At 54.4% G+C, this 15,570-nt stretch overlaps 1 protein-coding gene across 3 annotated transcripts in view; it reads right to left on the reverse strand.

Annotated features, from left to right (window-relative positions):
- The window catches only part of SEPT8 (septin 8), a 27,426-nt gene that overhangs the window by 10,591 nt on the left and 1,265 nt on the right, over positions 1–15,570 (reverse strand). The window contains exons 1-7 of one of the 3 annotated variants that reach the window (XM_008056933.2): positions 4,657–4,816; positions 3,484–3,679; positions 2,915–3,101; positions 1,362–1,523; positions 704–800; positions 404–572; positions 48–180 (exon numbers count right to left, since the gene is read on the reverse strand). In XM_008056933.2, the coding sequence (XP_008055124.1) occupies positions 48–180; positions 404–572; positions 704–800; positions 1,362–1,523; positions 2,915–3,101; positions 3,484–3,650 (915 nt within the window). In that variant the 5' untranslated portion in view covers positions 3,651–3,679; positions 4,657–4,816. Of the gene's footprint in view, positions 1–47; positions 181–403; positions 573–703; positions 801–1,361; positions 1,524–2,914; positions 3,102–3,483; positions 3,680–4,656; positions 4,817–15,570 lie in introns of those variants that run through there. The other 2 variants (XM_021711767.1, XM_008056932.2) reach the window with 2 other exon arrangements.

Below are 15,570 nucleotides of genomic sequence, written 5' to 3' on the forward strand. Positions count from 1 at the left end.
CCCCCCGCCCTCTCCTTCCTCGCCACCACCCCCGGCCTGGCACACACCTCCCTCTCCTTCTCCTTCAGCTCCAGCTCTGTCTCCTTCACTTTGTTGACGAACATCTGCCTCATCTCTTCCTCCTTCCTCTGCAGCTCACTCAGGAACTCCTTCCTCTTGGCCTCATATGTCTCCTGTAGGCTGTGGAGATCCAGAGAAGAGAGGCCAAGGGGGCGAGGGATAATTATGGCAGAACAGGGGAGGGCAGAGCCAGAGAAGTAGCATCCCATGGACACTAGGGGCAAGAGAATGCTGGGGTCCCCACAGCCTCTACCTGGCTCCTACGGCCCCAGAGGACAAAGGCCAGTGTGCTACCTCTGGTCACGGCTATGAAGACAGACCCACTCCCTGCTCAAACTGTCACCTGAAGGGCTGGCTGTCACCATCGCTGTCCTGGAAGCCCATCTCCTCCAACTTGCAGCGCCGGTAGAGCTCGTAGTGCCGACTGTGGGTCTGCTCACGGAGGTCCTCCATGTTCACCCGGATCAACATCTCCCGGAGCTTCACGAAGTCGCAGTGGTTTTCATTCTCCACTGAAAGCAGAGGGCACGTGGGGCATCAGCAGGCACACGGGTGGACACGGGGAGGAAGCAGGTCAGGATGCTACAGGTGGCAGGGCAGGACTGGTCCCAGGCTGGAAATGTGCCCTGCCCTCCTCACTCACCCTGCACCACTCCCCAAGGGTACTGCCGTGCTCGGACCAGCTTGTTCCCCACCTTCACCTCCTCGGTGCTGCCCACCACGGCAAAGGGCAGGTGTGCCTGCAAAGAGACCCAAGTATGCATGAGCACTGAGCTGACACAGGCTACTGGACAGACTCTCCCTCCCTGCCCCTGGGCCCCAGGAAGGGGTCGCCTGACCTGAACAAAGGCCGTAGGGCCAGATACTTCCTGGCTCTCTTCTGGAGAAATGTTCCAGAAGCCCAACAGAAGAAAGGACTGCACCCTCAACCCCCCTCCCTGGTGCTCCTGACTCTCTGGGGTGTTTTTTCAGACCTTGGGCTCCCCGGGGGCCATTAAACTTCCTGAAAGGACCCGTGGGCCTGGCTCCCTTCCAGGTTCCTAAACGCTTAAGCCGCTCAACTCTTTCAGGTTTCAGGTTCTTGCCATCTGAGTTCAGATCTCATGGACTCAAACCTGGGGGAGCCCCAGTGCAGGACCCACAGGGGAAGGACTGACCGGCTCCAGATGCCCACCCTTCTGTCATGTAGCAGCTAAGGCTGGAATCTTCAAGAGCAAGAGTTTCCTGAGGCTGGGGCTGAGATCTGTGCCCGCCCTGTGCCCTCCGGCCCTGGAGCCCTGAGGCCCTTGCCCAACACTCACATTCATGACTGCGTTAATCTCTGCAACAGCCTCGTCATCTGTGGGAAACTGGTAGATCTGGACCCCGTTGCTGACCAGCTCACCCATGATCTTGATCTTGAACTTGTGGAGCTCACTTTTGGAGATGGTGTCAGCCTTGGCGATGATGGGAATGATATTCACCTGCCAGGGTCAGAGGAGAAGACAGCAGGTTGGTTGGGTCTTTTGAGCAATGGCTCCCTGATGAGGGATAGCCATTTCCAGGCCAGATCCCTAGGCAGAGAGGCAGGAAGTCAGAGAGATGGAGCTACTCCCTTGGACAGTTCTGGTCCAAACCTAGCCACCTGTGGCCATTCTGATGGGTAGTAACAATTGGATGCAGTGCTTCTTACAGTTCTGATTGCCCCAAACCACCATCCAGACCCAAAAGGGGTCCCCCTATGGGCTGAATATCATGGCTCATGCCTGTAATCCCAGCACTTTGGGAGGCTAAAGTAGGAGAATTGCTTGAGCCTGTGAGTTCAAGACCAGCCTGGACAAATAGCGAGATTTCATCTCTACAAAAAACTCAAAAACTTAGCCAGGCATGGTGATACATGCCTGTCGTCCCAGCTACTTGGGAGACTGAGGCAGAAGGATCACCTGAGCCCAGGAAGTCAAGGCTGTGGTGAGTCATGATCAATCCACTGCAGTCCAACCTGGGCGACAGAGTGAGACCCTGACTCAAAAAATAAAACAAATTAATAATAATAATAAATAGGTCCCTCTAGGCATACGCAGCTTTGACTCAGGATGCTCTGAAGGTCCTAACTGGCCCGGAGTCTGACAGAGCAGTTGTAAGGTCTGAGCTCCCCACTAAGCACGTGAGATGACCCACCCACACTAGCCATAGGAAGATTTCAAAGCCTCCCTGGCCAAGGTTACCTCACTTTTTCATAACAAAACTTAACTCTTGAGATGGGAGGGCAGTCATGAGACAGGAGACTTTGGGGCCACACCTCCTTCAAGACCCCCAGCTCTTCCTGTCTTCCCAGGGAACTGCCCTCTCTTCTCCACCTCAGCACCCATTCCTCATTCACATCCCAACTCTCAGGCTCACGTCTCCTCTTCCCAGTGGGCTTAGAAGGAACCAAGGGAAAGCCATGTCAGGGACGAAAGAGACAGTGAAGGGAGGAACCAGAAATTAGGGCCTGAGGGAGAGAAAATGAGCCAAGAAGAGGCTGAGATGGGAAAGGGGGGTTCCCTGGAAAGGGTTGGGGGAGGAGGAAGGAACGCTAGGGGGAGGAAGAAGAGGGCCAGGAGGGCTGAGACGGAGAACCAGTTCAGCTGGAAGGAAGGGGCCCAAGGCCAGACCCAGGGCATGGGGCTCTGGAGAAAGAGCCCAGAGCACTGGGGGCCCACCCGAGCAGTAGAGGCAGATACAGGGTAGAACAAGAGGAGCAAGCCAGGGGGGCATCTGTGAGCCCCCAGCCAGGCCCCCGAGGACCATAGTGGATAGTTACATATCAGCCACCACATCCCATCCCAGTGGAAGACTTTGGAGCCTACGGAACAAGGAGTGAGGGGGGATATACCTTGCTGTCCAGTTTCTTCATGGTCACCAGATCCAGGGACTTGAGGGAGTGCCCTGTGGGTGTGATGAAGTAGAGGCAAACGTGGATCCTCGTGTCATGGTAGTCAAAGAGTGAGCGCCGGATCTTCAGCTCCTCCTGTAGATAGTTTTCAAACTGCGCATCGATGTAGTCAACTATGGGCCTGTAACTACAGACAGCTCCATCACCCAAGAGGCAGGCAGCTGAGCTACACATGGGACACAGGGCCAGGTCAGGCTGCCCTCAGCCTTTTTTCCCCAGGAACAAACAGCTTCTGCCAAGGGATCCCTGTCTGGGTACACGTGGCTGATTCCTTCTCCTGATTCCCTGGCCCTGATTTTCCTGATTCCCTGGTCAATTAGTGACCACAGGGCCTCAGATATTCCCTGAGAGGCCCTCCCTGACCCCCAGGAGCGTGGGGGCTTGGTTATCACATGGGGGCAGTGTGGAGTGTCCCCCTCCACACTGAGTGCTTGGGCAGAGTTTCACCACTGTGGCCAACGTGGGTGGGGTGGGGTGAGGCTGGGTGGACCGCCCTTCCCGCCTCTTGCCTCTCATCCTTATTGATCTGGTCCCCGAAGCCCACAGCATCCACAATAGTCAGCTTGAGCTGCACGTTGCTCTCCTGGAGGTCATAGGTCTGAGGCCGCAGGCGCACACACGCCTCATGGTGACTGGCTTCCTCAGTCTCAAAGGTCGTGTTGAAAAGTGTGTTCATTAGTGTGGATTTGCCGATGCCAGTTTCCCCTGGGGAGTGGAAACAGGACGGGAAGAAGTGGATGTGAAAGACTGGAACCAAGGCTGTCCCTGGCTGGTGGGGCTCCGGCAACTACAGCTCCCATGCAAGAGAGAGGGGATGGTCAATCTCCCCCGCCGCTCACTGTCCCCATTTTCCAGGAATTATCTCATCCTCAGAAATAACCTGTGGAAGGAAGAGCCAAGCGGTGGACTTGGACACAAGACATAGCTGTGTGGGATGTTCGGCGTGTTTCCTAAGGGAGAGGCAGAGGCAAAGCCAGGCAGCTGTGAAGACTGGACATTGGCCTCCACTAGCCTCCTTGGGACCTGGTTACCTAATGTAACAACCTGCTCTGTATGCCACACCTACCAGGCCCAGGATGTCATGGGGCCAGCAGGGCCAGGGTCTGAAGTCATCAGTGGCTCTGCCCATGTGCCCTGGGCAGCCCCAGCTCCATGTAGTTTTAGCTGAGGGGACTCAGGGTAAGTTGCTTCCCAAAGGGCAACTGGAGGGGGTTTGGCAGAGCACTCTGTGCCCTTCTGGGAGTCCTGGGCCTTGAGGCACAGGGAGCCTCCCAGAGTCTCTCTGCTTGGGGTTGTATTTGTTCAAATGTGTGCCAGAGTGTTTACTACATGATACTGTGATTATCAGAATATCCTTGGCACATAGTAGGCATCAGTGTGTAAGTCTTTTTTAAATAAACAAAGGAATAAATGAATCTGAATTTCTGGGATAAACACCAACAGTTTACAAAATACTTTCATGTGCCTAATCCTGTTCACTCTTGGTGACAACTCTGTCAGGCATCAGTTCCAACTCTGTCCTTGACCCCAGCAGACACCAACCAAACCCTGGTCCTGTCCCCCACAAAGTTTCACTCTCCCTTGCAGCTCAACAGGCAACCCAGGCAGAAGCGCCCCATCTCCCAGAAGGTTCTCACCCATCTTCTGTCTGAGGCTGACCCTGGCCAGGCCGTGACACTCACCCACACAGAGGATGTTGAAGCTGAAGCCCTGAGTGACCGACTTGCTGACCAGCTGGTCAGGGAGGCTGTCGAAGCCCACATGGCCGCCCAGGGAGAGGCTCCGGGGCTCCGGCTCTGCGTTCTGCCAAGAGAGAAATAAATGAAGCAAGGCAGTGAGCCCCCTGGGGAAGAAAGGCCCATCTGGGGAGGCCAAACCTGAGTTACACCAGCCCCACCCCTTTGTCCAAGCCCTCCACAAATCTCAGGACACACAAATCTCCAGACCAGGCTCCCAGAGAGGGAGCCCAGTGACCCTCGGGGCCCCTGAATCCCGGCTTGGAAAAGGCCCCTTCACCCTGGGGCTCTGCTCCACGAGGGATGGCCAGAAATGCCTGGGCCTTGGGAACCATCCCTGCTGGCCCAGGTGGCTCAGGGCCTATGGCTGCTACTCCTGAGGGCTCTCACGCTCTCATGCCCAGAAGAAGGCCCCAGAGGGTCTCTGGATCCTAAACAAGGACTCCAAGAGGCCCTGAGTGGAGAGTGTGCACGTTCCTGCAGTCAGCTCTGAGGAGGGGGGGATGGTGCTGCCCCCGCCCTGACCTCCTAGACCCTCCTGTTGAAGCAGGATCAAGCAGAGGCTGGTCTGGTCCGACATCCCACACCCGACCCATGCTACCTCAGAGAAGCGTCCCTGGTCAGGGTGGGCTCATGGTCCCCCATGTTCACTCCTGCTCCTCACGCACCCAAGCATGGGATTCACACATAAGCCCTGCTAAGGGAGTCGGCTCTCACACAGACAGCCCGCCACTGGGGCTCAGGGGTGGTTTCTGAGAGATCATAACGCTGGGGCCTCCTCCCTCCTGCCTCAGTGGTATTCTCTTGAGACCCCCCCCCCCAGGCTCCACCGCCTTCCCACCCTCATCTCAGTCATGGCTGTTTAGACAGAAGGTTCCAGGTGAGAAGATAGGGGCCTGGCCCGTGCAAGAGGAAGGCAACAGGCCCCGAGTGAGCTGGGGCCATTGGAGGTGGTCCAAGGCACTATAAAAAGAAACCACAAGACCCCGAAGCAGAGGGTCATGGTCAGACTCCAATCTGTATGTATGGTTTCTTTGGCTTCCCTGGCAGTGGGGGTAAAATGATGCCTTCCAAGGGAAGGTTCCCAGACTTGGTGCCTCTTGAGGGCAGGCCCCAGACAGCTCCACACTGAGCAGAAACTTACCTCCTCATTCCTGAGCCCCTCTGCCCTCACCAACAGCCAAAAAGAGCAAGGACAGGAAAGGGCAGCGGGTTCGGAGTCTCACCTTCCCGTAGCTGAAAAGGGGAGGAAGCAGGCCCAGCGGAGAACAGCCCCAGAGCTCCCGACCAGGGCAGTGCTGCCCTTGTGCAGTGGGGATCCCAAAAATGGGGATCCAGGCACTATGGGCAGGAGGCTCAGTACTGGACAGGGGGCCTGGCTCCTGCCCTGCAGAGGGACCTCCTCAGCACATGACCGCCTGTGGTCCGAACCCCTCCAGTCATGCTTTCCTCCCAACCGGAGCTGCCTGGTACTCAGATCCAACCTTGTCTTCTCCATGACTGACGCCCCTGCCCATAGCAGCCCTGCCCCCATGACTCTTCAGTGTGTGTGCTGGCAGCCTCAACTCCACATGGCGGCCCTGAGCAGTTGTCCCCCCAAACAAGATGGGGTGACCCTAAACCTGCTCTTTCCAATGACTCTCTCCCTGTGCAACCTCTCTCTCCTCTTCTAGCTGGCCCTTCCTCCCTGCCTCCAATCCCCAGAGCATCATGTTCCAATCTCTCCACTCAAGCCCAGGGCCTCTTAGGGCTGCAAACATAAGCTGACAGACCCTAAAGGCAGCTTCCTCTCATGATACCCACATCAAAAACAGTAAATGGAGCCTAGGATGTGCTGGGTCAGGCCCAAAGCCTTCAGTATGCATGGCATTCCAGGCCTTCCTCACAGGCTGGGTTCCAGCCCAGCTGGTAGCTCAACTCTCTTTTCAAACTCTGCCTCTTCCCTGAATACAGAGCTTGCTCTACCTTTTTTCCTGATACCTGCCCTCACCTGGCCCCTAAGAGGTCCTACATTCCAGACCCCAAACTTGGCAGGGACCTCATTTTCTTGTGCTATTGGTTATCTTTTTATGTATCTCTTTTCTCCACCTATTCCATAGGTTTCTCGAAGCTGGCTGGGCTGGGGGAGGTCAGGGTTTCTGTTCTTCCCCTGCCCCCATGACTATGCCCAGCACGCTAGACAACACTACCATTTATAAGTTACTGAGCACCATCTTCGACGGCTGTGGCATCGAGGCGTCTGCTTGCCTGACACAGGGCTTCATTATTTAGTCTCTTCCACCTGCTCATGGCAGCTTGAGGATCAAATGCAGGACAGAACAGTCAGTCTAGAGCTTTTTTCTTTTCAGGCGAGACTGAAAATCCAAAATTTAAGGCGTGCTGTGCTTGCAGAGAAGGCTATGTGTTTATTCATCTTCTTCTTCCAAGGGTGACACAATCAGGATGCAATCCAACATCCTGTAGTCTGCCGCCAAAACCCACCAAGTCAGCTGTGTCTGGAAACCACACAAACTCTTATACACACACACACACACACACACACACACACACACACACACACACCCCAGCAGCAGCAGCAGCAGCAGCAGTAGAGGACTTATTGAGAAACAGAGGCTATCCATTCTTGAGTTTCCCCCACTTTCTTACAGTTCCAGGCTCCAAAGGCTAAGAGCAGCACTAGGGGGTCTCACATAAACCCATCTATCCACACTCAGCAATGCTGCCTGGCATTCACTCACACAGCTCCACTTTCTCTGTGGAAGTGAGTAGCACAGGGAGGTGGTCATCCCTAAGTTGTTGCCTAGGCTGCACTCTGTCATCCGAGGGGCCACAGACCTGGGACAATGTCTGCTCAGAAACCTCAGGAACCAGTCAGTCTCTGGAGAACACCGGGGCACACACATGTTCACACACTGGCCCTGACGAAGACAGTGACGTCTCCTGGTAGTGTCAGGTGATGGATCTGACCTCCTGGCATCAATGGCATGTGATCTACCGTTGCTTGCTCCAGGGTACCCGCCCCAGGTATCTCTCTAACCTGGGTGGGGTCACAACCTGGGAGGAGCTGGCAGTTTCTGAAGCATCTCCTGCACATCTCAGCTACCATGACTCAGAAAGAAAGTCAGGTCTCCCACTGGCTATCAGCCCTGCACGGTAGCCATGGTTAGACCCCAGCTCCAGCCCCAGGGGTGGGAGCTCCTCAGCATGAGCCCATGACTGGTTTCAGGTACAGGTATGTGACACAGGCTGGGTCTTTGTGACCATCTTGTGAGCATTAGGGGAGCAAGTCAAAGGCTGAAGTCCACTCACAGAGGAGGGCAGAGCCAAGAGGACCACAGAGAAGAGAGCACCAGAGGCTGCCCTCCCACTGGGCTTTTCCCTTTACCATTAGCCATACTCCCTTTACTGCTTAAGCTAGTTGGGTGGTGTTATCTATTATTTGCAGCTGAAAATATCTTGACTGCTAGAGTCTCCAAAGTGAAACTGTATGGACACAGAGGAACAGGGGGAAAAGCAAGGAGAGCCAGGAGAAAGAGAGATGATGTTGAAGGTAAAACGTTTTTGCAATGAAAGGAAGGAAGGCATGTCAGAGGTGACACCAACACCTTGCAAAGGACACCAAGTACAAACTAAGCCAAGTGATTTACACAGTCTCTCACTTAGTCCTTTCCCACTGTGGGTGGCAGACACCATGATAGCGCCATCTTATAAGTGAGGAAATGTAGGCACAGAGACGCTAGGGGACTAACAAGGGCAGAGCAGGGATCTGAGAGCAGGCCAAGTTTCTGCCCCAAACCACTCTGCTACATTGCCTCGCCTACTCTCAGCAGGCACCCAACTCATTCATTCAATCACTCAACACACACTCACTGGACACATATGCTATGTGCCAGGCACTGGGATGGCTGCCAATAAAAATATGAGGACACCAGATCCTTGACTCCAGGAGGTTCCATCTACAGTCAAATGCTGATAGAAGCCAGGCAGGTAACATAAATGGAGGAAGGGGAGTCATGTAGGTATAACGATGACAACACCACAGCTAACACTTACTGAGTGTTTGCTGTGTGCAACTCTAATTTTAATCTTATTTAATCCACATACCAACCCTATGGCATAGGATAGAATAGGATCTCCACCGTACAGAATACACAATTGAGGCATCAAGAGATTATGAAATATGCCAAAGACCACACTGCTCAGGAGAAGGAAGCCAGAATCTGAACGGAGACAGCATGACTGCAAGATCCACACCTCTAGCCACATCATTCCACAGTCGGCTGGATGAATGACAGTCACTAACTGGGCCAAGTGTGGAGCCGCACAGGGAGAGGTAGGAATGAGAGGACTGCAAAACCTGTGCTTGCACTCGGTCTATCGTGGCCATAGCTCCCTAACTCCAGCCAACTGTGGGAATGCAGGCCTGGTGTTGCCAAATCTCCTCATTTTTCCACAGACTCCAGAAATCCATGTTATTATATGAAACTTTCTAACTTGTAAAAATTGACAACCAATACAAACTGAAAATACCATGAGGGCTCAATACAATATACCGGGGACTGGTTTGGGCCACAGTCCTGACAGGCTACAACCCAGGTCTGGTAGGGGAGTGAACCGGAAGGACGACACACCCCTGTCTCCATTCAGGTCATGAAGACCTCTAGGAAACTGCTCCATAGGGAGGAGCCTTTGGGTGGGATAGCTTAACTCAGACCCTGGTGAGAGGTGGACCTGCAGCATCTGGCCTCCTCTACACCCCCAGCTGCCAGGGATGCTCACTCAGGGGGCTCTAAATGTCTTCAAGGTCCCAGGACAGTGTTGGCAGCTCTGAGCCCAACACACACAATGAGAAACTCCATGAGGCCATTATCCCCTTTCTAATCACTAACAAGCTTTTGGTTCCTGAGCCAGGCCCCAGCTTCTACGTCACCATTTCTTTGGCACATCAAAGACAACAACCAAAATAATAACTGCTCAGCTGTCTACGTACCTCCATGCCTTCATGCCCGGCCATCCAGAACAAAGTGGAGGACGGCATTTGTTATGCGGTCTAGCGGATAACTAGGACGTCCTTTTCCGTCCTTTTCCTGATCTGGAAGTGCTCTGTCTGAGCCTTCTGGAACAGCTCTCATCGCCAGCCAAGAAGAGCTGCCCCTTTCACCCAGAAACAAGGTGGGATCTGGGAAGAAACTACATTTCACGGTCTGCCTGCACGCAAAAACAGACTTTTTATTCAGAAGGAACTGGAAATCTGCTGAATGTCTAAATCAACAGAGCCAGGGGAGCTGTGAGACCCTAAGAGCAAACCTCCCAAACCAGGTTGGTTGTTGGGGTGGGAGTAGAGGGGAAATCCCACTATAGGTGGATTTGAATCCTGACAAGGAACAGCCAGCGGACCCAGCCTTCCAGAGTTCTTTAGTGCCTCAGACTGTGGACACTTTTCTCCCCCGGGCTCCCATGCCCAGCACCCACTCTCCTGTGTGCCCACTCCCCAGAAGAGCTCCAGCCCTGGGGGCAGCCCTAAGAAGTCACTGAGCAATAGACCCAGGAGTCATTGCGGCGCTGGGAGCCTTCTCCACCCATGTTGTTGGCACAAATCTCCCTACCCCTGGCTCCAGCTACTCCCAGCAGCCTGGTCCTTAAATAGCCAGAGCAGAGGCCTCTGGCCAGAACCCGTGGTCATGGTTATAAGCACAACTGTCCTTGAGCCCGAGAGGAATCCCAGGAATTTTCCCAGGAAAGACTTAGGCTCTGGTCCCAGGATTCCACAGCAAGCCTCTAAGCCTAGGTCAGAGGTTACAAGACATAATCAAAGGGATGTACGTGGGAGGGTGGGGGTGGGGATGCTGCTATCCAGGGCCAAGAGAGAAGAAGAGTGGCAAGATATACCCGCCTCAGATCAAGAGGACACCTGGGAACCAAAGCCTCTCACTCCTACAGCAGCAACAGAAAACACGGGAGAAGACTCAAGCGGGGATCAGCCTTCATGGTGCCAGCATGATGGCAGAAAAGCATCTGGGCCACCAGGCCTCCTCACAAGGCCGGTCCTGCCCACATCCCATCCTGGGAAGACAAGGAACTTTGGAAGCAAAACCACCCTTAGGAGCCCAAGGCCAGCCCTCCTTTGGCCCCAGTACTCTGTTCTCTCTGCTTCCCTGTCTTGCTAAGAGGCACTTTGTTCCCTTTCCGCATACAGCCAGCCAGGCTGCAGCTTATTAATTTGGGATGGTTTGTTTCACACGTCTCCCATCAAAATCAAGTTTCCAGGAAGCTAAGAGAACAGTTACTGGTTGTTGGGCCAAGGCTCGCCCCTCCCACCCCCAGGTCCAGGCCACACCTTCCTGGGGGCTCTATTGTGCTGTCTGACAGGGAGTGATCCAATCCACCACAGAGCCAATGGGAAAGGCACGCTGGGCCACAGGAGGTACCAGGTATTCATGTCTCCTTACTAGGCTCAGAAACTCCAGTGGTAACCACCACTGCCTTGCAACAGGGAAAGCCACAAGTGGTCTGGACACCACTGGAGGAAGGAAGCAGTCTCTGTTCCGCAGCAAATGAGAACTCACCCTCAGAAGGGGGCATGTGGGCAGCAAAGGTGCCCTGCCTCCCTCCAACCACAGGATGGATGCCGGTGCCAGAAAGGGGCAGAGAAATGCATGGGCACCAACATGGGCTGGCGGAGGCTCAGGACAGCACTGCTATGCTTCTCTGTTCCTTGCCCCATTCATCCCAGCACCAGAGTGTTTAGTATGCACCCAGGCCCCACAGCCAGGCCTGGGAGTGGTCCTGGGTCCACACCCCCAGCCCCCCTCCGAGGCCCAGGGTCCCAAGCCCAGGAAACCCTTTGGAGAACAGCCAGCCACTGCAATTTGAATGTCTCAAATGTCTGACGGCTAGAGTCTCCAAAGTGAAACTGTATGGATATAGAGGAACAGGGGGAAAATCAGGGAAAGCCAGGAGAAAGACGGATGATGTTGAAGTAAAGCCTCTGCTCCCTCTTCCCCTGGTTTTGCTCCTCTAACTTGGCCTCTAGGATAGGGGCCAAGAACCACCTGGAAACCATGTGTTCTGAGGACAGTATCTGGAGCACTGAGAGTAACTGTACCTAGAGCCGAGATGTCCCTTGCCCGGTCCTCTGCTGCCTCTTCCCAAACACAGTTCCTCACATGAGCCCTGAGGATGCAGACAGCTCCAGAGGAAGCTGGTAAAGAGCACCCCAGCTCTACCACAGTGGCATGTGACCTTTTCAGGCAGATGTGTCTCCCCACTGCCTGCACAGCTCCACATCTGGTTGCCTGGCGAAGTCTGTGTCTTGGGGGCCTGCCTGGGATCCTGAGACCCAAGCTGGCAGCACAGATGCATGAAGCCTGGGGAGGCTGCAAGGGTCACAGAGGCCAGCTGGCCCTCAGGCCCTTTGCTCTATCATCCTGCAGCTGCTTGCCTTAGGCAGCTGGATTCAAGCCACAGAGACATTTGTGGTAGTTACTGCCCCAAATACTCGCCGCTACCAGCCCATCCTAGGGCTCAACACTTAGAAGGTTCTACCCTCTCTGTCACAGCAAGGGGTACTTGGGCATTAGAGTTTGGGTCTTGACCCACCCTTTACTGGTCAATGACCAAAGCCTGTATCCTCACACAACCTCGGGCTGTTGGCATCAAAAAGATGAGGGGCACAAAGCATCCAGTGCTCTCCCTGCCTTCCAAAGCTTTTGACAAAAGTCAGAGCCTGGATTTCCAGCCTCCATCCATTTCCCCCTCCTCCTTGGCACTGTGCTCAGGCTCCTTCTTGCCACCCTCCCTGTTCCTAAGCTGGTGGTCCCCTCACGTGTGCTCCCATGGATGACCAGTGCCTGCCCACCAGCCTGGCAGTTCTGACCTGTTCCAGTCAAGATCCCAAGTAGGTCTTCCTAAGGTGAGAGGCATAGCATGGTAGGATGCCCACAAGGGAGGAAGGACAGGGCAGACCCCCCTCAGGGGGAGAGGCAGGGCTGCGGTTTTGCAGGCGGTGCTCACATGTGGCCACCAGGCCAAGCATTGCAGTCTCTCGCTCAGTACTCCTTTCTCATTTAGAAGGGCTCGGCAAGAAGGTTACAGGCAATTTTGATGGGACAGGGGGATACCTTTCTATGACAGAGTCCTCGAGCCCCACCTGGGTTGCCTCCCACATCCCTTTCCACCAGTTCTTGCTTCAGGAGAGACTAGGCACTCCCTGGATAGCCTGCTCTTGGGGGAGTGTCAAGATTACAGGGGTGACAACGGATGTGACAGATGGTGCTGGGGATAAAGCGGAGAAGGAGGGGTAAGTGACTGGCTGGGAAGAATGCCAGTGGGAGGCTGCCGTGATGCACGTTTCTTTCCTCTCCCCCTCACAGCTTCCCTCTCCCCAGGCTCTAAAGAGTCCCTCACCAGGAGGTCAGAGCCTACCTCATGAGACACAGACAGGAGAAGCAGAGCTGCTGGCCTTCAGAGATGGAAAGGGTCAGCCAGAGTCGAGGAGGGGCAGAGCAACAGTGAACGGAATCTGGCGGCCCAAGGAGGGCAAGAGGCAACAGAAACTCCTCAGAGGGCTGTCCTCCACATGCACATGCGGGAGATATCAACCTCCACCCCATGGCTGACCCCATGGTTGGGAGGGTCCAGCCAGGATGTCAAGGCTGCTAGACCTGTGGTGTGTACACTATACCCCATGTGAGGAAACAGGAAGCCAGCATACTTCAACCTCAAAATATGACTCCAAGTCAGGACAGTTCTCAGGCCCTCCAGGGCTGGTCTGACCACTGAGCTAGCCAGAGGGGCAGTGTAAACCTGCCACAGTTCCATCAGATCCTGGGGTCAGCGAGACACCAAAGCATATTTCCAAACATATCACAGACTGCAATTAGTCTTCCACAAACTCTTTGAAGAATCAGTATGGCTGTGCCCATCTTATAACAAGATAAAGAGAGAAATGATTTTCCCAAGATGATAAGCCAGGAAGGAAGAATGGAGTCCAAACTCTTAAATCCAGGCCAAACTCCACCCAAGGTCTCCACCCAAATTCAACACTGTCCAAGTCCTTCCAGGAGGCTGATGGCCCAAAGTATGGAGGGTGTGGGAGGTCTCCATCCCTCCAACTTAACCTGGCACAGTAACCCAGGTCCCTGAGCTCAGACCCTACACCCTTGCCTGAGTCAGTCCTCTCTCTGTGCCTTGGCCCACCCTGGGGATAACACCCAAACTCCTCACAGAAATGGTTCAAGAGCAAACATGGGGACGAGGGGAAGACCCATCCAGCCCACAGCCTGACAGCACAAGCAGGCCCCTTTGCTACTCCTCTGAGGACCAAATCAGAAGCCCTATAGAAAGTGCCAGAGAGGGAGAACACAATCTCTGCTGCTGTTTAACAGAGGGCCACCCTTCATGTCCACAGAGATGCCAAGTATTGTGTATTACTGCATCCTTACCATGTGCCAGACACAGCTCTAAGTACCTCACCTGGATTCTCTCACTGAATCCTCACAATAACCCTAGGAAAGAGGTAAAATTTGTATCCCACTAGACAATGGCAAACACTGAGGGGTTAAATAACTCGTCCAAGGTCATGTGGCCAACAAGTCGTGTTTAGGATCCCTACCAGGCTGTCTGATTCTGGTTACTCTACATACCTCTCCCACCTGCAGGATCAATTGTCAGAGCAACCTCTGGCTACAGACAAGGCCCAGACATAACTTTCTGGTCAGCTGGGCACAGAAAATGCACACAGACACACACAGAGACACTCAGCACTCACAGGTCTCTTGGCCTCCAGCTAATCAGCAGGTCTGCTGGGATTCAGGCGCTGCCCTCCTCTGGTACATAAATTCCAATTTACAGCACCAGGTGAAATAAACCTCTGAGTAGCCCAAGCTCTGAATCTGTTCCTCATGTATTTAAACTTACTTAACTGACACACAGCCCCCCTGCCCAATGGGAACAACACCTCAGTCTAGAAATTATGAAACCAAGAGCTCCGCTTTAATTATGCATATTTCCAAAGTAGACTAACAAATGTATTTTCAGATTAAGGGGGAAATTTACATATATAAATTCAGATGACAGTATTTATAGCATTAATTACATAAGTCCTGTCTCCCTTATTTAGTCCAGAGCCAATTCGTTATCGTTCCCATATTCAGAATTTCTCCCCCCGCCCCCAACAGCCCCGGGCCCTCTTTCCCCCCCTTCCCCCTCCTCCTCCTTCCAGCCGACCAGGGCCTCACATACTGGCAAGAGGACACAGCTTCCTTCACTGTCACCGCCTAGCCTCCCTGACACACCCAGATCCAGCCTTAGACACCAGGGGACGTGCAGACACAACCCCCAAAAGGCCTCACAGGGTGAATTAGAAAAACCTTTAGTAAGTTGGCTATCGGCAGGCTCAGGTCCAGAGAGACCCCTGCAGGGACCACCGGGGACGTCAGCCCCGCAGAAGGCGGACCTGGACTGGGGCCCAAACAAACGCCCACTGGGCCGAATCTGGAATCGCTCCAGTTCCCGGGAATGGCTGCCGCAGACCAGACCACTGAGGCCTGACCTGCCTCGGAGTCGCACCCAGGACCCCGGCGAGGGAGGGGGCGGAGGGGAGCAGGGAGGAAGGAAAGCAGGCCCAGGGTCTTCAGGACTCAAGTCTGCAGCTGCCCTGAGCTCGTCGGGAAGACTCCCTCGGATCCCCAGGGCTCCATCCTCACCGGTCGCACCTATCCAACAGCACCTGCGCGGCTGGGAATGTCCCCAACTGTGCAGAAACAAACACGCAGAGCGATGGGGGTCGGAAGTATCCAGGATCCTCCCCCTGTGGCCCCCGGGGCCCCAGCTTGTCTTCGCACCTGCCCGGAGCCAGGC

This window comes from Carlito syrichta, unplaced genomic scaffold (genome assembly GCF_000164805.1).
Source record: "Carlito syrichta isolate Samal-C Ts95f unplaced genomic scaffold, Tarsius_syrichta-2.0.1 Scaffold302579, whole genome shotgun sequence".
Classification (NCBI taxonomy): Eukaryota; Metazoa; Chordata; class Mammalia; order Primates; family Tarsiidae; genus Carlito; species Carlito syrichta.